This window comes from Monodelphis domestica, chromosome 1 (assembly GCF_027887165.1).
Source record: "Monodelphis domestica isolate mMonDom1 chromosome 1, mMonDom1.pri, whole genome shotgun sequence".
NCBI lineage: Eukaryota > Metazoa > Chordata > Mammalia > Didelphimorphia > Didelphidae > Monodelphis > Monodelphis domestica.
In genome coordinates this window covers 459,490,938-459,518,078 of record NC_077227.1, presented here as the reverse complement: position 1 = coordinate 459,518,078, position 27,141 = coordinate 459,490,938, and the positions used below count along the sequence as shown (strand labels likewise).

At 42.4% G+C, this 27,141-nt stretch overlaps 1 protein-coding gene across 13 annotated transcripts in view; it reads left to right on the top strand.

Moving 5' to 3' along the window:
* The window catches only part of RGS3 (regulator of G protein signaling 3), a 233,983-nt gene that overhangs the window by 177,525 nt on the left and 29,317 nt on the right, over positions 1–27,141 (top strand). Inside the window, exon 1 of one of the 13 annotated variants that reach the window (XM_007474999.3) lies at positions 13,153–13,600. The exons of 9 other annotated variants lie outside the window; for them this stretch is intronic. In XM_007474999.3, coding sequence (XP_007475061.1) covers positions 13,574–13,600 — 27 coding nt within the window. In that variant the 5' untranslated portion in view covers positions 13,153–13,573. Of the gene's footprint in view, positions 1–13,152; positions 13,601–19,888; positions 21,338–25,962; positions 26,627–27,141 lie in introns of those variants that run through there. 3 more of the 13 variants (XM_007475002.3, XM_007475000.3, XM_016422557.2) reach the window with 3 other exon arrangements.

Below are 27,141 nucleotides of genomic sequence, written 5' to 3'. Positions count from 1 at the left end.
GAATGGATTAGAAAGCATAATCCAATAATATGTTATTTAAAAGAAATATACTTGAGATAGCAGAATGCCCTACACAGTTCAAATAAGGGAATAGAGCAAAATTTATACTTCATTTGAAGTATAAAAAGGCAGGGGTAGTGATCATGATCTCAGTGAAAACAATAGAAAAATAGGCTTAAAAGAAATAAATAGGAAAACTACATTTTGCTGAAAGATACCATAGACAGTGAATATCAGTTTTCAACATAGATGTGCCAAATAGTATAGCATCAAAATACTTAAGGGAAAAGTTATATGAGTTACAGGGAGAAATAATCTATAATATTGGGGGACCTTAATTCACTCCTCTTAGATTCAGATTCAGACAAACAAACAAACCAAAAAAACCCCAAAACAAACAAACAAACAAAACCCAAACAAGTAAAGGGCTTGAATAGAATTTTAGAAAAGTTAGATATTATAAACCTCTTGAGATAACTGGATGAGAATAGAAAGGAAAAATTTCCAGCTGTGTGTAGTACCTTCATAAAAACTACCATTCTTTAGGGCATAAAAAAGTCTGCAAATACAATAATAAATATTAAGCATATATTTTTTGTGAACAACAATGCAATAAAAATATGTTCAACAAAGGGCCCCTTAAAACAAAAATTAAAATTGAATGGAGACCAAATAATTCTAAAGAATGGATGTGTCAAGTAATAAATCATAGAAACAATAATTTCATTAAATATAATGAAAATGGCGAGATGACATTTTTGGAATGCAGCCAAAGCAGTCCTTGAGGAAAATGTTATATCTAAACTCTTTCATCAATAAAAGAAAGAAAGGGAAGATTTCAAATTGGACAGGCAACTTAAAAAACCTGGGAAAATCAATTAAATTAAAAACTTCAATTAAACACTAAGATAAAAATCCTGAAAATTAAAGAAGAGATGAATAAAATTTAAATCCCCCCAAAATTGAATTAATAAAAATATTATGTATATTAAAATTAAAATAGTATATTAAAATACTATTTAAAAAAAGAAATAGACACATTATTAGCTAACTTTATTTTTTAAGAAAGAATAAAACCTAATTACTAGTATCAAAAATTTAAAAAGGAAAATTTACAACCCAAGAAGAAGAAATTAAATAAATTATGTGGAAATATTTTTCCAAATTATATACCAATCTAAGTGAAATAGATGTTTATTAAAACAAAATGCCCATATTAAAAGGACATGAAACAGAGGACTTAATCTAATCTCAGGAAGAAAAATTGAACAATCTATAAAAGAACTCCAAAAGGAAAAAAAAATCCAGGATCAAATGAGCCTAAAAGTGAAAACTATTAGACATTTTTTAAAAATTCCAATATTACATAAACTGAAAAAATTAGAAAATGAGAGATCCTCTAGAGTTCATTCTATGATACAAATTTGATCTTGATTCCAAAATCTGGGATCGTTTGAAACTGAGATTAAAAAAACAAACTGTAGACCAATATCCCTAATGAATATTGATGCAAAAATCTTAATTAAAAAATTAGCAAAGAAATTTCAGTAATATATCACCAGGTTGAATTTATGCTCGACTGCAGGACTGGTTCAATATTAGGAAAACTATAAGCATAATTGGCCATATTAATAAGAACAAAAAAATCACTTGACTACATCACTTGGTGCAGAAGGCTAAAACCACAGAAAGCATAGGAATCAATGAATATTTCCTGAATAGAAATAGTGTCTTTCTAAAACAAAGAACCATTGTCATGGGAATAAACTAAAGCCCTTTCTGAAAAGATGAGGGATAAAGCAAGGATGTGCATTATCAATTATGGTGCTAGCAATGCTAGCAAGAAGACATGGGAATAAGCATAGGAAAGAAGAAACAATTATTGCTTTTTTGCAGGTGATAGGATCTTTGCAGATAATCATTTACTTAAAGAATCCTAGAGGATTAATTAAAAAGACGAAGTGAAACATTTTCATCAAAGTTATAGGATATAAAACAAGTTCACGTAAATCATGACCATTTCTATATGACTCCCCCACCCCCCACCAAATTCTATCAGGAATAAACAAATCCCATTTTTAAAAACTACAGAAAATATAAAATAGGAGTCTACCTACCAACACTGGAACTACAGGAAATTACAAAATACTCTTTTCACAAAGAAAGATCTATATCACTGGAGAAATATTTGCTCATAGGGTGGGCATAGCCAATTTAATAAAAATGATAATTCAACTTATTCAAAACCATACCAATCAAACTACCAAAAGATTACTTTATAGAGCTAAAAAATAATAAATTTCACTTGGAGGAAAAAAGGTAAAAAATCTCAAAAGGAAAAAGTATATAGGAATGGAACTAACAGTACCAGACCTCAAATAATACTAAAGTAATCATCAAAGAGCTGGTACTAGCTAAGAAATAGAGAAGTTGATAAGTGGAATATACAGAAGCAAATGAGCACAGTAGCCTTATTTAGTCATTTTCAGTCATGTTTGAGTCTTCATGACTCCATTTGGGTTTTCTTAGCAGAGATATTGGAGTAGTTTGCCATTTCCTTCTCTAACTTGTTTTACAGATGAGGAACCAAGGCAAAGAGGGTTAAGTGGCTTGCCCAGGGTTACAAAGCTAGGAAGTATATGAGGCTGGATTTGAATTCAGGTCTTCTTGACTGTAGGCCAGGCATGGCCCCCTCTAGCTGCCCTCAGTAGCCTATTGTCTGATAAACCTAAAGATACTGGCCACTGAAGAAAGAACTCACTATTCAACAAAAACCATCAATAAAATTTGAAAGTGGTCGGCAAAAACTAGGTCTAGTTGACCAATGTCTCATACTCTATATACCAAGATAAGCTCCAAATGGGTTTGTGACTGGCATAAAGGATAACATCATAAGCAAATCAAAAGAATGAGGAAGAAGTTACCTGTCAGATTAGTGGATAGGGGGAATAATTAATTACCAAATGAAGAATGGGATGATCATAGAAAGTCAAATGAACAATTTGGATGATATAAAAGTTAGATTTTTTTTAAACCCTTACCTTCCTTCTTGGAATTAATGCTGTGTATTGACTCTAAGGCAGAAGAGTGGTAAGGGCTAGGCAATGGGTGTCAAATGACTTGTTCAAGGTCACACATCTGGGAAATGTCTGAGGTCAGATTTGAACCCAGAACCTCCTGTCTCTAGGCCTGACTCTCCATCCACTGAGCTACCCAGCTGCCCCCAAGAAGTTAGATGTTTTTGCACAAACAAAATTAATGCAGTTAAAAAAAGGGAAGCCAGTAAATGGAAAAAGATCTTTGAAGTAAATTTCTCTGATTAAGGTCTCATTTCTAAATATATAGGAAACTGATTCAAATGTACACAATTATGAGCCATTCTCTCATTGATAAATAGTCAAAAGAATTTGTACAGGTAGTTTTCAGAGGAAGAAATGTAAGCTTGATATCAGTAATTATATAGGAAAATGCTCCAAATCACTAATAATTAGATAAATACAAATTAAAGTAGCTGAGGTTCTACCTCACACCTACCAGATTGGCAAAACAATGAAAATGGCAAATACTTAAAGGCGAGATGGGAAAACAGGCACATTATTGCATTGTTGATGGAGCTGTGACCTGGTCTAGCCATTCTCGAATCCAATTTGGAGCTATGCCCAAAAAGCTATTAAGCTGTGTATGCTCTTTGTATGTCTATATTCCCAAAAGAGATCAAAGAGGAAAAGGACTCATATGCATATCAATATTTATAACAATTTTGTGATAATAAGGAATGGAAATTAAGGCAGTATATCAATCGGGGAGTGACTAAACAAGTTATGGTATATGAATGTGATGGAATGACGTGCCATAGGAACCGATAAAGGGTGTGTGTGTGTGTGTGTGTGTGTGTGTGTGTGTGTGTGTGTTTCAGAGAAATCTGGTAAGACTTGCATGAACTGATGCAGAGTGAAGAGAGAACAACCAGAAGAATAATTTATACAATGATAATAATGTTGTAAAGACAAATCAATTTTGAAAGTCGTAGGAGCTCTGATCAACATGAAGGCCAACCACAATTCCAGAGGACTTATGATGCAACAGGCTACCCACCTCCTGATAGAAAGATGATGAACTCAGTGCAGATGGATATATATATATATATAAATATAAATATATATATATATATATTGGGGGGGGCATGTCCAATGCAGAAATTTGTTTTGCTTGACAATATATATTTGTAAGAAGGAACTTTGTTTTTCTTGCTTCTTAGTGGGATGTAGGAAGAGGGAAAAAAGGCAGAGAATTTGTTTGAAAAAATTAATTAATAAAAATTAAAAAAAAAAAGTTGTAGTAGCAGTCTGTCTAACCAAGGCACACACTTGATTTCTAGGGAGTCTAAGTAAGCATATTCATTTACCCTAGGCTGGCATGCTTTAGACATTGTTGCAATCTTACCTCAAAGTTCTTTTCAGGATACTAGGAGAGCTATAAGCTCTCTTAGCATCTCAGCCTGGTAGAATTATAATCAATAGTTTGATTGTTACTCCTCTCCTGTGGCTGTGCATTAAATCCTTGGTCTTTCTGATATCCACAACCTACGTTTGCTTTTAGGAGCCTTTTGTATCCTAAGCTAGGGATAGGGAGGCCACATCACTCCCTATCCCTGATACTTTTATTTTTCCCTTTCCCTTTGCCAAATAGTAGGCTACTGGCTCTTAAGTGGAGACCAGGCACTTACTGCCCCATCCAACATCCTGGACATACTCAGGCAGCACCAACTTTGATATTGGTGGGTGTGATGGGGGAGACTTAAGTAGATGTGATTCCTGCCCTGGTAAAATGGGTTGTGCAGATGGATCCTGGATCAGTTCCATTTGGGAGTTGACTTTCTTATTCATGACCAGAAGATTGATCACAAGGTTATATCCTATCTTAACTCTTTCTAGTCACAGCCATCCTGTTCTCTGAGGTGAAATTGTGAATTTACCCCGTTTACAATCTTTTGGAGTTTTCCTATCATGGGGATGGATTTTGTACCAATCATCAAATATTTATTGGAGAGTGATAGTAATCAGCACTGGACCATTTACATGGTAATCTACCCCAAGTGTTTTTGCTTGACCCATATCATAGCTGTGCAATAGCTCCTGGGACTTAGGTGTGCAATCAGGCTGTGGAAGGGTCACATGCTGTTTGGGAAATCAAAACAATTGCCTGGTGTTCTGACTCTGAGCTATATCACTCTAGGTGACTGCTGTGTATGCCTTGGGTCTGAAGTAGGGAAGTGTTGATCATGCAGTGGCCAAAGCCCTGGCCCCGAGGGGCCTATATCCAGAGCTTGGGATTGGGATTTGTCATGAGCTTTTACCAGTAATCTGAGTTGTCAGAATTACTACACTCATTTGGAATCATGACAATAATATTTGTTCAGTTAATTCAGAAATCTCGTTGCAAATGCCTTCCAAGCTGGGCTGGGGCCCAGAAAAGGGAGGTATATTGTAACTTCTGCCTGTTTTACATTACCTTCATGTGTGTCCAGTTTGAAATGACACTGGACAGATGTTCTGATACTGGTTGGTTAGTTGTTATCCTTCGTTCTTGATGAGCTCCAAAATGACATCATTCTTGGTGATATCTTTTGACTTTTTTTATTTAAGTGAGGCAGAGTTGCACAAAGCCATCAACTCACTCTTCTATAGTCAACGAAGTCGTGTGACAGGACAAGAGTCAGGATGACTGGTGATGGCTAAGGATGCAATGGATGGCCTGTGTCTGACCATGGCCTAAGTGCAGTGCTTGCTTCTGCCACCTTTGTGGTGGTTGGAACAAATTATTTTCATCCACCCTTTCTGCTGGGGGAAGTCTTCACATGCCTGGGATAAATACTCCCCTAATTCACTAATGGGTTTAAAGACTGCTGGTTATCTTTAATCTGGTTTAGCCCCCCTGCCAACAGTTTACTGGATTATGACCCTCTGGACATGCTATACTTCTTGGAGCCACAGGTCAGAACTGGGTGGCAGGTAGACTGCAAAGGAGTCTGGAAAAGGCTTGGCAAGCTCTTACCCCAGAGGCAATAGGCAATAGGGATCTATCAACCTCTCTCTCTCTCTCTCTCCCTCTCTCTCTCTCTCTCTCTCTCTCTCTCTCTCTCTCTCTCTCCATATTTATATCTGTATCAATCTGTCTCCTCATTTTAAGATAATGATAATGATAGAGATTCACTAAATCACAGAATATTTGAGTTAGGAGGGACCCCAAAGGCCATTTGGCCCTGATTAAAAAATCTTTTGTACAATATAGAAGACATGTAGCCATCAGACCTTTGCTTGAAGACCTCCAGTGAAAAGGATCCTTTAACTTCTCAGCAGTCCATTACACTTTTATATAGGTCTAATGGTTAAGAAGTTTTTCTTAACATCAAATATCTCTCCTCCCCGTCTCTCTCCCTCCCCCTTCTTTTTCTCTCTCCCCATCTCTTTCCTCCCCTAATCTGCCCCCCCCTTTCTTCCTTCCTCCTATTTTTCCCTGTGTCTTTCTTCCTCTCTCTTTTTTCTTTCTTCTTTCCTCCCCACCACCCCCTCTCTAGCCCCACCAGGCTCCTAGTTTTGTCTCTAGGACCAAGCAGTATAAAACAATTATTTCTACCTATATTTTAAATCACCAAGATATTTCCATTTTGTCTTTATATTCTTTGTGGTACAATCCTAGTAGTGCTATAGATGGATCAAAGTGTATGTTAAGTTTGGTAACTTTATGGGCATAGTTCTAAATTGCTTTCCAAAATGCCTGGACCAGCAATTAATTCTTAGTCCCACCCACAGTGCACTAGTTTACCTGTTTTCCTAAAGCTTCTCCATTTGTCATTTTTAAAAAAATCATCTTTGTTGGTCTTAATATAGGTATGGGGTAGAATCTCAAAACTGCTTAATTTGCCTTTCTCTAATTATGGTGAATTGGAATATTTTTACATGATTGCTGATAGCTTAGATTTCTTTCTTTGAGAATTGCCTGTTCATATCTTTTGACCATATATCTATCTGTTGGGGAATGTTTTTTGACTTAGAAATTTGAATCAATTCCTTATATATCTTGGAAATGAAGCCTTTGTCAGAGAAATTTGTTGCAAATTTTCCTCTAGTTACTTGTTTCCTTTCTGATTTTTACTATAGAAATTTTTTTTAAAAGAGCATTTAAAATTTTATATAAACAAAATTGTCAATTTTTTCTAGTATGATCTGTTCCATCCATAGATCTGAACAATAATTTCTTCCTTACTTTTCTAATTTGTTGATGACGTGACCTTCTATATCTAGATTATGAAGATATTTGGAGCTTATCTTAGTTTATGGTGTTGAATAAACTTAACTTCTGTTAGATTGTTGCCTGGTTTTCCTAGCAGTTTTTGTAAAACAATGAGATCTTCCTCCAATTACTAAGGCCTTTGGGTTGATCAAACACTATGCTACAGTGTTCAAGTTAATACATTTCTACTAGATCATCCTCCAGGTTCCCTTTCCTTCCCTTTGCTTCTATTCCCAGGTTCCCAGGCTGCCCAGAATCTTATCTGGACTGCTTATACTGTTTGGATGAGTCAGAATTTCTTAACTCTATTCCCTCCAGGGAAATGGAGGACCACTAGGACTTGGCCATCTACCCTGAAAGCCATAAGGTTCTCCAGGACTTATCACTGAGAGAGTCCCTTGAGAACAAGGGTTATTTGACTTTTTCTATTTACATGGCTAGCATCTTGCTCTGTGTTCGACATATAGTAAGCACTTTCATTCATTTATTCCATTTGAAAGCTTGGAAAAAAAAGCCCAAAGCAAGTACCTTATAAATCCTTGTTGACCTGCTGATTGTACCTCTAGCCAAGGCCTGGGTTTGTGAAGTTGAAAGGAAGGATTGGGGCAATAGAACTTGAGTGATCAAATATCTTGTTGCTGGGGAGATTGCCCACTACTGTATCATCACTTGTGGCAAATGGCTTCCAAATTCCAAATATAACAGTGGAACAGAAATATCAGGTGCCTCTCTAAGAAAATACTCCAAGCCCAGTGATTAATAGGAATGTGAAGTGTTCTGGGGAAATTCCATGCTTCAGGATTAGGGTAGAATACCTAGGAGGGAGGCAAAACTTGAATTTTCCCTGAACTGGAATTCTTCCTTCCTTTGTCCACTGTCTGAATTAGATTCCAACTTTCATATCAATGGTTTTCTTTCCCTCAATCTTTCCTTCCTCTTGTTTCTCCATCTTTCACAGTGTTGCATACTTAGCCTAAGGTGCTTCAAAAACCAATCAATCAACTAACATTTATTATGTACTTATGATATGCCAGGTACTATGTTAAACTCTGGGATGCACAAAGAAGCAAAGGATAATTCTTGCCCTCAAAGAGCTTCCAATCTAATGGGGAGCCAGGATATAGATAAATGCAGCAGGGCTTCTTTATCTGTGATGGATTTGTTCCAAAACCTACGTGGATGGCTGAAACCATGGCTGTAAGAGAAAACTTGCATTTGGGGGGGAAATCACACATTTTATATATATATGGAGGAAAGTATGTATTCCTCTCCAAATATACATTTGTAGAATAATACACATATTGTGTTGTGCACATATTTCCCCTGTGTATCACAAAGTGATTTCAGGAAACGCAAATACAAAAATCAAGATAATTCTTTCATAGCATAATCATGAAGTATTCTAGTAAATATATATGTGCTCTGTCTTTGCTTTTGCCCCTTGGCTCAGTGTTCCAGGTTGTTTACTCCTCTCAACTCTTCCCTGCAAGTCCCCCCAGAAAAGTGAAAGTGAAAAAGAGAGGTGAAAGCAGAAGAGACCTCAGCAGGGGACAGTCTCCTGCAGGGGGACCCCTGGCATTCTAGTTACTGAAACCTCAGGCTTACCTTCTTGCTTCTCTGTCCCACTGGGTTGACTCTGGATGACTTTGGAAACGTTGGAAAATGGAAACACAGATAATGCACATATATGATGCTCATTATATAGAGCATAAGTAGGAAATAATCGAATAGAGGGAAGGCTTCCTGTAGGGGGCAGAATTTTAGTTGGGACATAAAGGAACCAGGGAGCTCAGTAGTCAGACTGGAGGAGGGAAAATGTTCCAAGCATGGAGGATAGTCAGAGAGAATGTCCAGAGCCAAGAGAGCCAAGCCAGAGTTTTGCTTGTTCATAGAACAATGAGGAGGTCAGTGTCACTGGACCAAGGAATATATGTTGGGGGAAAAGGTGTAGGAAGGCTGGAAAGGTAGGAAGGGCTTTAAATGCCAAACAGCTTTTTGTATTTGCTTCTGGAGGCAATAGGGAGCCAGTGGGGTACATTAAGTGGGGGATGATGTGATTAGACCTGCATTTTAGGAAAATTGCTTTGGTGGCTAAGTGAAAAATGGGTTGGAGTGAGGAGAGTCTTGAATCAGCAGACCTACCGGCAGGCTGATTCAGTAATCCAAGTATAAGGAGACGAGAGCCTGCACTACAGTAGTAGCACTGCCAGAAGAGAGGAGGGAATATATATATGAGATGTTGCAAAGGCAAAATGATAAATATTTGTTGACTGAATGAATGGCTTTTAAGTAATGAAGTGCCACCTTAGATGGAGGTGAGGGGATAGCTGGACCAGAAGACCTCTTTGAGGCCAAGATTCTGTGGCAGAAGATAACATCCCCACATAGGACTTGATCAGATCCAAGGATCTGACCAGTGGTAAAGAAGGACAAAGGGGCAGAGACAGGACTAAGGCCCAGAGCCCGTGGTCAATGGTAGGACAGTCTTTTGAGTTTCAAAGGCTATCCCAGAGTCAGCAGGCTTCACTAGGTGTCACCTCCTGTCCCTTTCTATCTTCTTTGTTGGTTATGGAAACAGAGCCAGCCTTGAGAGACAAAATGTCACAATAGAAAAAGAAGAGTTAAATTCGAGTTTAGAAGACCTGGTTCTGATCAAACTTTGCCGTTTACTACGTGTGACTTTGTGTAAAGTCACTTAAGCTTTTTGGGTCTCGGGTTGTCAGGGCTATAAAATGAAGATGTTAGTATAATGATTGCAGAGGTCCCTTTACACTCTTCCTCCATAATCGTATGATTTTTCTATTTCCACCACAAATTTGAGTTGTCTTAAGGGACTTGATGCTAACAATTTGAGTGGTAGGGGAGTAGGGAGTACTTAAGGATATTAGGGAGCTTACCAGGCCAGGGCCTGCCTTAATGGTAATACCATGAACATCTAATGTTACCTATTGAGTAGGGAGAAATCAGGGCATAGAAGAGGCTAGAAAGGCATTTAGCAGATACCACTTAGTCTATGAAGGAGGCTTTGGGAAAGACTTCACCCTGTAACACAACCAAGACTGAATAGAGATGGGGAGAGAGAGAACATTGCCTGCTCATTGGCTGATTGATTGTCATCTGGAGCCACGAGGATCATTGGAATTGGCTGGTTTCTGGCACAGACTTAACTTACTTAATTCACTGTTATTGAATAAAGAATAAAATATTGCTTTAGTGCAGGCACTGGGCTTGAGGAACAGCCTCTTCTACCAGTGAGTGGTCCAGCAGGAGCCTGCAGACATGCTGCTTCATCTTCTTCCATCTCTTATCAACCAGGTTGTGTCAGAGGAAGGAGCCCTGAATCCTTCCCCCAAGAAGGCAAGAGACCTTTGTCCCCTATTACCTACACGGGTAGGTTGTTGTTAGTGTGGTTGAAAGAGTTCTGGAGTTAAAGGACTTGAATTCAAATCCTGCCTTCTACTTTAACTACCTTTCTGACCTTGGGCAAGTCCTTTTAGTAGCCTTAGCTTCTATTTCCCTTGTTTATAAAATGAAGCCATTGAACTAGGCAACCTCTGAAGTCCCATTCAAGCTCTAGAAACATGCTCCTAATTATCTGGGGCCATAGTCTTGTCCAAGATTCTGTTGAGCTAATATCAGAAAAACACTGTTATAACTGCTCAATACCACCAGTCCAGTTTTCAATAAAGAAGCCTCATGTCCTAGAGGTTTGGCAGTAGTGGAGTAAGGTCAGAAATTTTTAGTTACTAGCTAATAAGCAAGTTCAAGGAACCTACCAGAACAGAAGCCTAAACATAATTCACTCAACTTTTTTTTTTAACCCTTCTACCATCTACCTTAGAAGAATACTATGTATTGGTTCCAAGGCAGAAGAGTGGTAAGGGGTGAGTCAATGGGGGTTCAGTGACTTGCCCAGGGTCACACAGCTGGGAAGTGTCTGAGGTCAGATTTGAACCTAGGACTTCCTGTCCCTAGGCCTGACTCTCCATTCACTGAGCCACCCAGCTGTCCTTCCCCACCCTGATTTTGGTTTTTTCACTTCTGAGTTTTTCCTTTCTGGGACTTCCTCCCAGAAGTCCCACTCACTCTGCCTCCCAAGTCAGGGGCAGAGATCTCACTCCCTGTATAGCCAACAGGCAACTGCCCCCAGGTGCTGAGAGAGACCTGAGCAAACCAGGAAGACTGGCAACTCTAATCCCATTCATGCTGGGCAGGGTGCCATAGCAGACTGCCTTCAAGAATGGGTCCATGCTAGGCCAATGCTAATTCACTTCTGGGCTTTGCAAATGATTTCTTTGTCTCTGCCTTCTAATGACAAGCCAGGGGATCAGTTCACATTTTCGAGCAACTAATGTATTTGAGGAAGCCTCCTGGGTAGTCTTAGCAAAGGTCAGTGTTTAGCTAAGTCTCTTTCTGTGTGAGAATAACACTGGGTTTAACACTAGGCTCATTTCTTCAGTAGAGATCTAAGTGAATAGATGACTGTAGATCTCAAGGAAAGTGCTTCTGTTTATTTTCATTGCAGCCAACACTCAGACAAACTCTGACTCTGGGCACCTTAATGGGTGTTTAATAGATAATTGCTAAATGGAATTGTGCTTACAGTGTAGCAGGTGAGGCCCAAGCTGGTATAGTCATTGCTTCAACCCAAGGTCTTTGGAAGAAACCACTTTGGGCCATTGTAGCTCCCCTTCTCTGCCTTCCCCACCCCAGAGGTTCCATTTAGCTGATGCTTTCCTTTAGAACACGAGTCCTATAGTATTAAACTGTGCTCTGAGGATGTTGAAAGGGCTATTCTGCCCCACCCCAGAGGTGGCTGCATCCTTTGTCTGGAATGAGTTCAGCATGTTCTGCCAATAAGATTGCTTAGGGCTGCGATGGCCCTGTGGGGGGTGGGGGGTGGGGGTGGGGGTGGTACAGCTGATAAGGATGTAGTTTATTGGATCTTCCTCACAGTGGCTTTACTTTGCCCTTTCTTTGTATTCTCTACCCAGGACCAGCAGAGCCTGTCTAGGATGAATAGAAATAGGGAATGGCTGAGTTGCTCAGTGGTTAGAGAGAGAGCCAGGCCCAGAGACTGGAGGTCCTGGGTTCAAATGTGGCCTCAGACACTTCCTAACTAGGTGATCCTGGGCAAGTCACATAACCCCCATTGCCCAGCCCTTGCTGTAGTTCTGCCTTAGAACCAACACCCAGCATTGATTCCAAGATGGAAGGTGAGGGTTTAAATGAAAACAAGGGTGCATAGGAATGTGGGAGCCTTAGCACTTCTGGTTAATTGTGTTCCAGGATGTTGAATGTGAGAAATGGGTGGATGCTGCTTTCTGTGGAACAGTGCCCTGAGCTGCCTGACAGCCAGGTCAATAGGAACTCCATAGCTAGCCCTTGGAGAGGATTTGGCGGGGCTCTGACATGGGGTCTGAAGCTGGGAAAACAGAAGCTGAGCCGGTGTTTATGAGGCTGGCAATTTGGGGAGTTCAGTTCCTCCCAGGTGTGGGAGGGGGGAGTGGGGTTCCCTAGCCATCCTCTGTGGCTCTTGGGACTAGATTAGGAAGAAGCAATGCAGAGCCTTGGCGATCTGGGAGCTACAGTAATTGCGAGGGAGAAAGGAGCCTCGGATTGAGGACTTGCTTCCACAGCTTTCAGATCCCCGTTTTCCCGGACAGAGACGGTGGAGTAGCAAATAGCAGAGTTTTCTATTTGTGGGAGCAACTAAGTCTCACTCATCTCTCACCTCCCCTTGCTCCAAGGGCAGGATGGGGTGCCTGTTTGGTGCCTGTTTGGAGAGGAAAAGGGAGGAGGAGGAGGAGGAGCAGCAAAGGTGACTCAAAGGTTCCCAGCCATGGATGGGTGTAGCAGAAAGCCGGCCTTTGGGGCTTTCCTTCTAGCAGCAGGTAATGGTCCCCCCGGGAAGTTGGGCAGTGCCATAAATAGGGCAGCTGACACAAAGGCACTCTGTCTGGGGAGAGCCTTTCACATGTCTCAGGCAGCCACTTGACGCGACCACTAATAAGTGCGGCAGCCCTGCTCGGAGCTGCCTGCCTGCCTGCCTGCCTGAGGATCCTGGGGCAGGCTGGCTCTGGGCGCTCATGCCGTTAGTTCCTGGAGACGCTGCCGTTGGAGAATTGTTGCAGCTGGGGCTGAGCCGCCTTAGCTCTTTGTGCTCGGGACTCGGCTCATTCCCGTCAGAGAGTGCTGGGTAGGTGCCTGGGGAGAGCCACTTACTCTCCATTCTATTCCAAGTGCTGCCTTTTAAAAATCTCCTCGAAGGCAGCCATTGATGCAGTGGTTGCGACCAGAGCGAATGGTGTGTATTGCTCGGGGATAGCTGGGTGTGGTGTGGGGCCATGGGGGGAGGGGGCAGGTGATGTGGAGGACAAGAGGGAAGGGGAGGGAGAGAGACGGAGAGAATGAGAATATGGGAGAAGAGGACGAAGAGGAGAAAAAAAGGATTGAAGCTCCAGGGAACCTGGGATTCTGTCTTAGTCCCCCCGGCTTTCCGAACCCTGCCTCTGAGTTACTGCCAGAAGGGTAATTTTTATATGGGGAGGAAAGGAGTCAGCATGGGTGGGAAATCTGTCCTGGGACCTGGGACTTGCGGCTGTAGGAAGCAACCGAGCAAACGGGTTTATTTGGTTAAAAGCAGCAGCTTTGAATGGAAAGTTGGGGTCCAGCTGGCAGTAAATAAGAGTATTTGTGGTTTCATCTGTGATGCTTTTGGTCGAGGATTTCAAACTGTTACAACTCTTTGTTTTGAGGGCATAAAGACTTCAGAGATTAGGCAATTTTAAGTATGTGAATGTGAATATATGTGATGACTTGACTGAACTATGGGCTGGCTTTCCACGGGAGGCTTTGCTTCTGTTGAAATGTATAATGAGCCACTTGTGAAGTGTTACGGTTGAGGGCAGCTTGTTCTGCACTCTGCACTCAGGGCCACTTGTGAAATACCCGCTTCCAAGACAGCTCTCTCTCTCCGTTTCATCTCAGAGCCTGACATTCCTAAGGGCTGCTCCAGACTGAGTTCTGCAAGGGGTGGGGCTGTCTCACCTAAGTTATACAGACTCAGGGACCCTGGAAAGAGAAAGGAGGCCAAAGAATACATTTCATCAAGCTGTTGCAAGATCAGGCTGACAGGGATGACTTCCTTTCTCCATGGCCCGGTGCCTGTCCTCTACAAAGAAAAAGGAAGTGATCAAGTCAAGCTCGAGAGTCTGAAAAGTCAGTCAGGGGAGCATTTGTCAGTTAATTTTCCAGTCATCCTCATAGTTCACATTTGATTTGAGTTGTGCTAAGGATGAGGGCAGCTCCCCTCCCTGCTCTCATAGGTTTTCCCTTGCCAAGTGACAGCAGAGAGAGCTGCCCAGATGTGGGGCAGCTTTTGAGAGGTGGCCAGCCAGTTGTCTGGCTGTCTGTTTTGGCCCTGTTGACACTCGATGGGTCTCCTCCTAACTGGAGGCAGTTGTTGGCTTTAGACTTTTAAGGAGAGCATGTTCCTGCAGGAAATGGAGAGACTTCAGAACCTAAGTGTCTACATAATTCCACCCAGAGCAGGCTTTCTATCATAATTATTTACAGAAGGAGGGGAGCCATTTTTAGGCAGGACAAGGAGCTGGGAGCTGAGAAATTCAGGTTCTTTATGGTGGGGGGAGGGAAGAGGGCCTCCTGAAGAGAATAAAATCCTTTATTATCCATTGTAAGACAGAAGAGCAGCAAGGGCTAGGCAGTCGAGATCAGGTGCCCTGCCCTGCCCTGCCACATTCTGTTCCTGAAGTGTCTGAGGCCAGATATGAATCCAGGTCCTCCCTGGTGTTCTTTCCACTGAGCTATCTCACTGCCCCTTCTGTGAGGTGTTTTTAATGTGTGAAAATATGTTGGTATGCCTGTATGGTTTCTTGGAGTCCAGCTGGAGTGAGTGTTCTTTGTTAGTAGCTCATCTTGTTATCTAACTCGGGTGACTGGGGCCCTGGGCTAGCCACTCTGTTCCCAGCCCTTGAGGGGAGGTCATACGGAGTACCTTCCCCGCTCAGATCTATTCGTCTCCGGGTGACATGTTTTTGAGGACTCAGTCTTGCTTTTGCTTACTGCTGTATCTCTAGCACGTAGCACAGCGCCTGGCACAGAGTAAGCGTTTTATATATGCTTGTGTTGGCTGACAGACTGAAGCCTTAGCCCCTGCCACAGTGAGGGTACTCCACTGGGGCTGATGAATGTTGATATTAAGTGGGAAATCTCCATCCTGCTTAGTGTTTTGTGAGGAGAGCCCCTGAGTGGCATTTGTCAGTTAATGATTTTGGCTAGGGATGTGAAGTGGAAAGGCAGGGGGCAGAGGGAAATTGGCTTCCTGGGGTGCCGAGTTGCAGATACTCTTGGCTGTGCCTCCTCAAAGCTGAGAATTGTCCACCTCTTACTTCTTCCATCAGAGAACATCAGTAACAATGCTCCCTAAAATAGACTGTCAGAGTTGGAAGGGACTTTAGGGATTTTTTTATCTCCTTTGTTTTACTAATAAGGAAACTGAGGCCTAGAGAAAAGAAGCCTGGCTTCAGATGAAAATTGAGCACCCTCTCATAGTTCTGTAAAGTTTACAAAGTTGTTTCCTCACAATAACCCAGTGAAAATATTTTGCAGTTAAGGTAACTGAGATCTAGACACATAGAGTAACTTGCAAGTGGTAAACAGGACCCTGTGTATACTGGAGCTGAGATTTAAATATGGGTTGTCTGACTACAGAGTTAGCATTCTTTCCTTTTTCTTAATTTTTTCTTCTATCTTAGGACTGATAAATTCTAAGGCAGAAGATCAGTAAGGGCTAGACAGTGGGAGTTAAATGATTTGTCCACGGTCACACAGCTAGGAAGCATCTGAGGCCAGATTTGAACCAGGATCTTCAGTCTCCAGGCCTGGCTCTCTATCCACTGAGCCATTTAGCTCCCCCTCCAAAACCATTTTTTTTTAAATTTTATTTTAAAATACTTTGCCATGTTTATATGATTCATTTTCTTTCTCTCCCCTCCCCCTTTCCAGAGCCGACAAACAATTCCACTGGGTTGTACAGATGTCTAAAACCATTTCTAATCTATCTCTAGTCCACCATTTCAAGACTGTCATCTATGACTCTCCTTCCCTGTCCCCAATCAGCCACCCTGGCCTTCTTGCTATTCCTGAACCCTTGGCTCTACTTCCTTTGTCCAAGCCTTTGTAACTCATGCTTAGAATGGAATTCTCTTCTTACCTCAGCCTCTCAGAATCTTGAGTTCCCTTCAAAACAACTTCAGTATGTCCATCATAGGGGAGATGAGGGTAAGTTATAAGTAGACGCTGGTATTTTTCTGGGAAAGGTGATAGATCTCTGAAGCAGAGATGATGGGGTAGAGTAGAAAAAATCCCGGCCTGGGAGTAGGGACACTTGAATCTCAGCTGTGCAGCTAATCAACCAATCAATAGGCATTTGGTAAGTGTTGGCATTAGGAGATGGAACAGTGGTTTGGCTGGACTGTAAAGGGCAGGAAGAAGAATGCAGAATAATTCTAGATCTGTGCCTTGGGAATAGTACCTTAGCAGCTGAATGGAGGAATAGGAAGTTCTTGCAATGGTTCAGGAGAAAGGTGGCAAGGGCTTGGACCAGGATGCTGGCCACATGAATGGAGAAATGAGAATGGATGCCAGAGATAGGAGGGGAAATCAATCAATGAGGTGTGGCAACTGATTGGATATGAGGGATGAGGAAAGGTGAGAAGTCTGAGTTGTGATGGTGATGGTGGAATATATTATATGTATCTGTAATGTGTCAGACCCCATGTTAAATATTTTTTATAAATATCTCATTTGATTCCCACAACAATCTTATGATATAGGGATTATTATCCCCATTTTTTCAGTTAAGGAAACTGAGGCAAACAGGGTTTAAGTGATTTGCCCAGGATCATATCTCTAGGAAGTGTTGGAGACTAGATTTGAACTCAGGTCTTCCTGACTCCACTGTATTAGGAAGGATGCTTCCTGTCTCCACAGAAATAGGGATATTAGGAAAGAGGGGATAAGAGTTGGTTTTGTGAGACAGAAAATGAGTTCTTTTGGGGCATTTAGTTTGAGATGTCTATGGGACTTTTAGTTGAAACTGTCCATTAGGTAGTTGTTGATGTGGGACTAGAGTTCAGAAGAAAGACTGAAGCTGGATATACAGATCTGGGAGTCATTTGTAGAGAGATGGTAATTAAATCTGTGGGAACTGATAAGACCACCAAAGCAAGAGTTTAGAGAAAGAAGAGAAAGGGTTCAATATGGAGCCCTGACATCTATCCACACTTAGGGGCTAGGGAATGGATGATGATCCACCACTGAGTTGCAGGTAGACAGAGAAGAGAACAAAGAGAGAAGAACAATGTCATGAAAACTGAGAGAAGAGTTTCCAAGGAAGAAATGACCCATACTATCAATGGCTGCAGAGAAGTTAACAAGTCTGAGGGCTGGGTAAACTCTACTGGATTTTGCAATTAAAAGATTATGAGTCAATCTAGAGAGAATGTTTTCATTTGGGCAATGAAGTTAGAAGCCCTATTACAAGGGAGAGGAAAGGAAATGGGCAATCAGGATACTCAGCTTATTTTTAGGAATTTGTCATGAAAGGTGGGAAGGATATAGGACAGTTGCTTGAGGAAGATAGCTACCACATAGGAAAAGGAGGGTAAAATGAGGATTTTTTAAAATTAGCTATTTGGGGGATGGCCAAGTGGCTCAGTAGAGAGCCAGGCTTAGAGACAGGAAGTCCTGAGTTCAAATTTGACCTTAGATACTTCCTAGTTGCATGACCCTAGGTAGATCATTTAACCCAGAGGATTCAAGTCATGTGCCCTTGCCTAGCCCTTACCCTTCTTCTTTCTGCTTTGGAACCAATACAAGATATTGATTCTAAGATGGAAGGTAAGGGTTAAAAAAAAGTATTTTAAAAAAAGTTACTTCATCTCCCTTGGTCTCAGTTTCCTTTTTTACAAAATAAGAAAATGGGGCTAGATGTTTTCTAAGATCCCTATAACATTCCATATTCTCAAATTCTTTTCAGCTTAAATAATCTATGAGTATCAGAATTTACTACAAATCCTCTCCTGTTCCTCTCACTGTAGTGATGTGGGTGGAAAATGTGGTACCTGTTGCAGATAAAAGTCTTATTTGTACATATCCAAGAATAAGTACCTAGTCTCTTCATTTTAGGTCCTTGGAGCCTGACAAATAGTTCTCATTGGAAATCCTTCTCCAGCTCTTATGAGAAAGCCCAAGTGGCCAGCAGTTTGTTGTTGTTTGTGAAGCTATGCTGTTTCTAAGATGTCATCACTCCAGAGAAAGCTATTATTCCTCCTAGGAATAAACAAGCTTGTTTACAGCTCAGTCCCAATGAGTTGGGAGAGGCTGGCGCCTCTCCCTGGGGTTGGGTCTGGGTGAGCTAGCTGCTTGCCTTGTTCCCCAGATCCAGCTTCTCCATAGGAAAAAAAAACTCTTCTTTGCGGGCAGAGTACAGCTGCAGTGGGCCTACTCCTAGGACAATTTCCATTCAGGGAGTGGCAGCAGATTCAAGCCATGTGCCAGGGCCTTTGGGGACAGAAGAACTCCCTAACAGAGTTCAGAGGAGATTTCCGGTAACAGTAGAGGGTGCTGGACCATTTGGAATGTGTGGATGGGAGGAGAGCACAATTTATCTTGTCCAGATGTCATTAAAGTCCTTCCCATGGCATTCTTCCCTTCTCCCTGAGACTGACCTTGCATGTTGCCTGGCACACAACTTCAGAGTCTGCCCTCCTTTGACATTCACTTTGGATATAGGTTATATATTCCAACAGTTCTTTCCTAAGTGAACTGTTTCCATTTTAGAGCACATTTTCCTTTAGCTGGTAAAGGGGGCAGCTGGGTGGCTAAGTGGATAGAGAGCCAGGCATGGAGATGGGAGGTCCTGGGTTCAGATGTGACCTCAGACCCTTCCTAGTTGTGTGACCCTGGATAAGTCACTTCACCCCAATTGCCTAGCCCTTACCACATAGTATTGATTCTAAGGTAGAAGGCAAGGGTTTAAAGAGAAAAAAGAAACACTGGTACATGGTGGTTAGGTACCTGAGCTAGTCTACAAAGACCTGTTTAACCCAAAATGTAGTTGAAATAGTATTAATGCTGGCCCTGAGCCATATGGAGCCCAAATCTTGAGAGAAAACTAGGTGTAGAATCCTGAACCAAGCAGCACTGAGGAGAAGGCTTGTTAACCCTTCTTGTATCATGGACCCCTTTGGCTGTCAGGTGAAGGCTATGGATCACCTCTCAGAAGAATATTTTTATTTATTTAAAAAACCCTCACTTTCTGTCTTAGTATTAATTCTAAGACAGAAAAGTAGCAAGAGCTAGGCCATAGTGGTTACGTGGTTACCCAAGGTCACCCAGCTACAAAGTGTCTAAGGCCATATTAGAAGCCAAGACCACCTCTCTCTAGGCCTGGTGCTCGATCCCTTGAGTTACTTAGCTGCCCCAATAATATTTTTAAAAACATAAAACAAAACACAAACTCTCAAAGGAAACAAAGGGTTAGTGAAAATAAAGATGTAACCTCCCCCCCCATCCAAATTCATGGATTCCCTTGGACCTTAAGTTGAGAATCTCTGACTTATACAAATAGTGGTTTGGGGGGTAGGGACTATTAATAAATTAGGTCTTAAGCTTTTATCTTTAGGAGTTGCTGATCTTTATCAGCTGAGAGAGTTAACCACACCAGGAGTTCACTGCCACAATTAAATTACTCTCTTTGACTGATAGGTAGAAACCCTGAATTCTAGATCACATTTTCTTGCTGGGTCTCAGCTTCTTGGTCTGTAAGATGAGAGTGTTGAAGCAGATCTGTAAGGTCTCCCACCTCCTCCAACATTTTGTGCTGTGATATTCTTTGTTCTACGGGTCTTTCCGTGACTCCGATGAGAGAATAAAGGATGGAAGGGTGCCAAAAAGCAACTTGTAACTTTGCCTTCTTCTACATGCTTTGTGCTGGCTTTGGATTTGGTGGTAGTGGAATGACCAGGGGACAGAGTCTAAAGCAGAATCTGGAGAAATTGCAAGTGACCAACCGGGGTTTTAAGCAATAAGCCCTTTCAGTTTGGGGCTGCAGGGCAGGAGGCTCACACTCTCCAGATGAAGGAAGCAGAGATGCTTATATAATGGGTCAGTAGAGATGTTAGGAGAGTGCTTCATAAAACCACCTTTGAATCTTTCCATACATATGTCTCTCCTAAGCCCATGTCACATGCTAGCAATGATGGGTCTCTTTCCTGTCTCTTCTACTTGATGCTAGGCTTCCTGAAGGCAGGGACTATCTCTGTTTTAGTTTATTTCCTGCAGCATCCAGGATCACAAGACCAGACACGTAAAGTTAGAAGGGAGCTAAAATATCATTAAATTCATCCCCCTTGTTTTATAGATGAGGAGACTGAGGCACAAAAAGATGGATTATCTCGTGTAAAGTGCTACTGATAGTAAGTGGTAAAGCCAGGCTTTGAATTTGGGCCCCCACTGACAAAACCAGCCTGCTTTCTTTCCACTGCCTCACTGTGGCCCAAACGTTTCCCCCAATCTGGAAGCTTCTCTAGCTCCTGCTGACCAAGCTTTAAACCCCTGCTTTGGGTATACCTCCTTTCTGTCTCTCCTTCCCACGACTGGCTCTGTGGAGTGAGGAGTGGGGACTGGAGGTGATAATAGTTCAGGGCCCTCTGCAGCCCTTTCCACTCCCCTTGATGAGCTGGGGTGATGCTGGTTTTCAGCCACCTGGAGTGGGAGGAGTTTCAGCCCTTGCCTTGAAGGTGCCTAAGTTCATTTGCTTCTGCTTTCCTGGAGTCAAAAGGACTAGTACTTCTGCTTCCTGTTCCCCAGGACTACAGAGAAGGTTTCTGCTTGGTGGCTGTGGTTATCAATAACGTCTGGCCCTCTGAGGGCAGGTACTAAGTGTGAGACTGAGTGTGCAAGGAGACCATGAGTCAGGCGTGAGTTTACAAGATCAGCCGTTGGGAACGCTATTGAGGTAGGGGCTCCTGTTGCTAGCCTTCCACTGAGGCCCCTTCATGAATGACATTCCCTCTCTTCTGGTTTCAGTCAATGAGCTGCCTAAAGGAGGGGAAGAAAAATGGAAATAGATTTCCCTTGTTTTTCCTCCTCAGAAAATCTTCTGTTTGAGTTTACTTATTCTGGAATTACCACGCTCTTGCCAAAGGGTCTTTGGCAAGTCCCTTCTCCCTTGCCCAATGCATCCATTTCCTCATTATGATTGCCATGATTTGAGCTCCTTAAACACTCCAGAAAAGCAGATGGTAGTGGTGTTCCCCCCCCCAAATATATAGAAAATTTGCTGGATTGTCATCTCTGCTGAGTACTTCTTTGTTGGGGTTTTGCTTATAAAGGAAGAGTGTGAGTGTGAGAAAGTAAGCGAAAGAGAGAGTTGCCACCTCATCTTGGTCAGTGACAGTAAGAGTCACATTACTCTTTTGTCTACCTGCTCTAATTTCCTACCTCTTGTGTTTTGATGCTGACTGTACACTCCTTCTTAAATGGCCTGTGTGTCCTGATAGAACTCAGATCTTTAGGTGTAAACCTGACCAAAAGGAGCTCTTGACCCAGTCCCTATCCTGATGTTTGGAGGGAATCTGAAAGGAGATCAAAGTTTACCTTTGGCAAGGAGTCAGTAAGAGTGCATTCTGGGCATGTGGCACTGAGAAATTCCCCTAAATTTAGAAGAGCTGTAGTTTTGCAATGCCTTTGTCATTCTCTATAGGGGAATCCCAAACAGAGGTATGGAAAGGGAGCAAAGGGGAATTACGTTCACCTCCCTGTTGCTTTGTAGAAATGTTGTAGAAGAGTCTTTCAGGAAAGGATCCTAAAGGAAATTTTTTTTCAGTGTTATAGCCTGGGAATCGGGATTCTAGTCCTGGTGTGGCCAATAATACTCTCTGTGCCCCTGGATAAGTCACTTAACTTTGGTGAGCCCTGGCTTTCTCATATCTAACACGGGAATGTTACTTAAACTACCTACTTCATGGCGTTCTTGTGAGGCAAGTACTTTGGAGACTCTTAAGTGTTTTACAAATGTAGACTATTGCTGCCTTTATTCGGAGAATAAGTCTGTTGTTACTCTGTGACCTTCTTTTGGAAAATTGTTCTTGACATACATCAGGAATGCCACAACTTCCCTTGCGGGTTTTAGTGGAAACGAGAATATGGGTGGGTAAATCCCACCTCTGGGATCCTGGAAATTCCTGCCTCAGACTGAGAGGGCTAATCTGCTGTGGTTCAGTGTCACATGTCAAGTTAGATACTGGGACTAGGAGAACCAGATAATGGCTGGGTCAGGGAGGGTAGGAATCCAACCAGAGCTTAAGACCCTGAAGCCAGTAGTCTGGATGCTGGGCAATCAAAACAATGGCCAGGGAATCTACAGAGACAAGAAGTGATGAGCCAGCCCAATATAAGGGTAACAGAGTAGGAGAAACAGCTACATCTGAGGTAAGGGGTCTAAAACTCAGGTGGTCAGGTCAGGTGAGTAAAGGGCACATGCAACTGATGCAATATAGGGAGAGATCTTAATACTGAAGTAAGAAAAGTATGGCTTTCTTATATACTTACTGCCAGGACAAGAAATAGTTTATGTGGATTGATGGCCAGGGCCTATATATATGTGTGTATACACCCACACACACATACATATATATGAAAATGATTGCATCTCATTTGATGAATTCTGTAGGTAGATCCCTAGGAACAATCTGTGGGACTGAAGCTATATCCTTTAGACTCAGGCACTCATCTCAGGCCAAGATGCCTAAGATGACCCTGATGAGGGGATCAAGAGCCCCAGTGATGACCTTAGGCTAGGTTGACCAAATTCAGCACCTATAGAACCTTATCTGGCCTGATGTTCTCTCCACAATTTCCCACTCCCATTTATTTGGTCTGCTGGCTCCATCTAGGAAGGTGCTAGTAAAATGTTTAACAATAGGCTCTCTGAAAAAGTATCACATTTTAAAATTTGATCTGCACTTTTAACATTTTCTCCAAGACTTTATTAAGTCAAGACAATTGATAAACAATAAATCAAACCCTGATTTGTGGTGTGGTGTATGAAAATTCAAGTTACCTTTCCCTGGCTGATAGGAGCTAGTTTCAGACCTCCTCTAGGCTTTTCCCTATACAAAATCTTCCCCTGCTCTGAGGTAATAGAATGTATTGGTGATATTTCTAGTAAATGGGAATTTATTGGTAAAGATTTTTTAATACTCTGTTGGGGGCAGCTATGTGGCTCAGTGGATAGAGAGTCAGGCCTTACAGACAGGAGGTCCTGGGTTCAAATTTGACTTCAGATACTTCCTACCTATATGATCTTGGGCAAGTCACTTAACCCCAGTTGCCTAGTCCTTCCTGCTCTTCTGTTTTAGAATTGATACTTAGTAGATTAGATACTTATATAGTTTAGATAGATAGTAGATTAGATCTATTGACTAGATACTTAGTATTGAGTCTAAGACAGAAGGTAAGGGTTTAAAAAAAAAATTACACTCTGCTTCCTGGAGGCAGGTATGAAGTGTGAATTTGGAGCTATGTGAAAAAAGGGGACGGTTGTCCTATTTCTCCCTTGGCAGTCTGGTTCCCTTGGGCACATTTGAGTTGGTCAGTGTTCCTATGTGCCATATTTGAGTCCTTCCTCAAATGTGAGGCTATGAGAGCTTTTTGCTTTAAGATGACACAAGTGCTGTTGGCAAATCTTTTGGAGGCTCCAGGGTCTTCTTCTGAAAGAGCCAGGTTAAACACACTAGAATCTGGGTAGTCTGTTTGTGAAAAGCTCTAGAAATGGCTTTCCCCAAACCATTCAAGTGCTGAAACCCCATCTTGGTCACTGCAGACTCAGAATGTAGATGCTGAGGAGATTGTTCATTTCACATTGTCCAATCCTAGAAGAGGAGGTAATACCATTTCCCCATGGTCACCTACAGAGGGATGAAGAAGTGAACTTCTAGTTGTGCTGTGCTGCCACAACTAATTTTTTAATGTCACAACCAGTTTTCCCAGCACTTAGTTGTTTTTTGTTTGTTTATCACAACAAATAAAGTTTGTTTGGAAACCTTGGGTCCAAATTTGCTGGAAGGGTTCTACCTTTTCAAATCTTCAATTATTCATTCATTCATTATATTCAGGATTTACTGATCACTTACTATTAATATTCCAAAACAGGTATCAGGTGTTTTATGGGTTAGAAAAGCAGAGCTTTCCCTTGCCCTCAAGGAATGTATAATCTAGAAATGACCTCACCAGGACCTCTAAGAACCCATCCTTTTATGGTTTCCCCTATCTCTGAAGGAGCTAATAATTTTGCCAAGTATCAGCTTTTAGACCAAGAAGTCATCCTTTTTCTGCTATTGTTTCCTCTGCCCCAACCTCTAGCCATATTCCAATATAATGCCCCAGTGCCTCAAGCAGCCTTTCAGAAAGCCAGATCCTGCTACTCCTCTTGTAGTCTGGGCAAGTCAAAAGGTAAATGGCAGCTCCTGAGAAGCTTTGTGCTAAAACCCTGGATTGAATTTTGGAGGGGATTTAATGAAATACTAAACTGAGCCTTCTTTAAAGAGACTGGTTCATTTCCTGCTCCTTTGTTATCTGATGTGGGCACAGGGCAGAATTAAATAAAGCTACAGCTAAGCCATGTTAAAAGATGGAAGAGATCTAGAAATCCTCTTGGAAGGATCTAGAGAGAAGGATCAGGTCTCTGAAAACACTAGGCTTAGAAAAGGCAGGAAGGCACCACCCAGTTTCTTCAAAAACCAGAATGGTTGGCTTTCTTGTTGGGCTCTCAAATCCTCTCCTCAAGGATCAGTAGAGGAATGGTATGCTCAGCTGAGCTGAGGCTGCTTTCTGCCCAGCTTCCTGCCAAGCAGGAGCAGTTATGCTTTCTAGAAGCCTCAGAGGGAAGGATTACCTTTGAGGAGTGAATTTAGAGGTCCTAGGACCTTTCCAGGGGCAAGTGGGATTATTTGTGATCCTTTTGAAAGTGCTTAGAACCCAAGGAAATGTTATCTCAGCCTGTTCTCTTTCCCCGAGGATTTCTTTGAGGTCCATAAGTACATATGCTGAAGAAGGCAGTCTGGTGCAGTAGAAAGAGCCCTGGGTTGGGAATCTAGAGAGTGAGACTTTAGACCAAATGGCTTCTAAGGTCCCTTTTCAGCCAGCATTGGCACGAAGTCAGCAGCTTCTAGCTACGGATTGAAGCAATCAATCAGAGAAGGGAAGTTCTGCCAGTAGTCATGTTGTCCTTCTCTGGACCCTTGGAAAAGATCAGGGGTTTCCAATCTTGGGCCAAGTGATTATCCTCTGGTCTTCTGGTGAGGTGCCCTTCTGGCAGCATGAAACTTCCAGGCAAAAACTCCATTGTTCCTATAGCTGAAAGGGTAGGCCAGTAACGAGAGGTAAGAGGAAGCCAGTGACCATGTGGTGTGCTACAGGGGAAGAGAGCCTTGGACTAGAAGGAAGTTACCTTGAGCAAGTCATTTTCTCTCTCCCTGGGCCTTAGCTTCATCTTCTAAAAAAATGAGCAGCTTGAACTTAGGTGACTTCTCATTCTACTATTCTGCCACTCTTAAATTGGCCCTTTGGCTAGGAAATCTCTCATAGAAATCCTCCCTGGTGAAACCAAGGAGAACCTGCCCCCTTGATGGAGGCTGGGGCGATTAGGAGGGAACTTCCCCTTTTCAGCATTGTTTGTTTTTGCTCTAATCTGCCAGTGGGAATGGTCTGAGCTGCCTGACTTGCATTTCTGGTTTTGTCACTGTGTTCTCCAGCCCCCCTGCCCACCCAGGCGTTGGCAAAAGAATCACTGAGCAGGGCACGTCAGGGCCACTCCTCCCGCCCCCCAACTCCACCCTAGGCCATACCAGAAAAGGGGAAATTGGAAGCTAGTCACTTCCCTGGAGAGCCAGACCTGGGGGTGCTGGTCCTTGGTGGTGACACTGGCTATGGATGAGAACCGCCTGGCTGCTTACCATCCTTTTTTTTTCTGCTGAGCCCAGTGAAGCAGGTAGAGAGTTGTCTGGAAGAGTGGAGATTGTTTTGCTGATGAACCCTTTTGGAGGGTGGGATGGCAAGCCGGGATTTGAAACCTGGAAGTGATGAGGTTGCTTCTCAGTAAGCAGCAGCTTCTCAGTCACATGTAAGAGTGGACAGGAATGCCTCAGCTCTGCTGCTGCCTCAGATCGCTTATTCAATGTGTCAGGGAGCAACCCTGCAGAGTTGAAGTCCAACCCTTCATTTCCAAGAATGGGCACTGCTCAGGGTGAGTGTGTGTGTGTGTGTGTGTGTTGGAGGGCTGCGGGGGAGGGGGGAATGGAGGGAGGTGAACGGAGGAAGGAAGGCAGAGTGAAATGGAGAGGAGAGGAGGAGCTAGATCAGAGACTCCAGTTCTCAGGAATTTGGTGGGATTTAGCTGTGGGGGAAGAGGTTCCATGAATTTTCCTGGCTCTGCATTTGGCCTCAGAAAGTTTCCTTCTGTCCAAAGTGCTATGGTGAGTATTATTTAAGAGGCTCTCATTAGGTTTTTACAAAATCCTGTGCAATCAGTAAATTGGTAGCACTGGGATTCAGAACTCAGATTTCCTTACTCCTGCTGCATTGCCTTTCCCACTAAACCGCAATGCTGAAATCCCAAGAACTTCTCAGGGGCAGAGTGTATCTGAGCAGAGGATGGAGACTGACCACTCAGAGCTGTGCCCCCAGGCCTCGGACAGAACATCCTCTCATAAAAGCAAGTGGATCACAATTCTCAAGGAGACAGTGTTAGAGTGGAGAAGT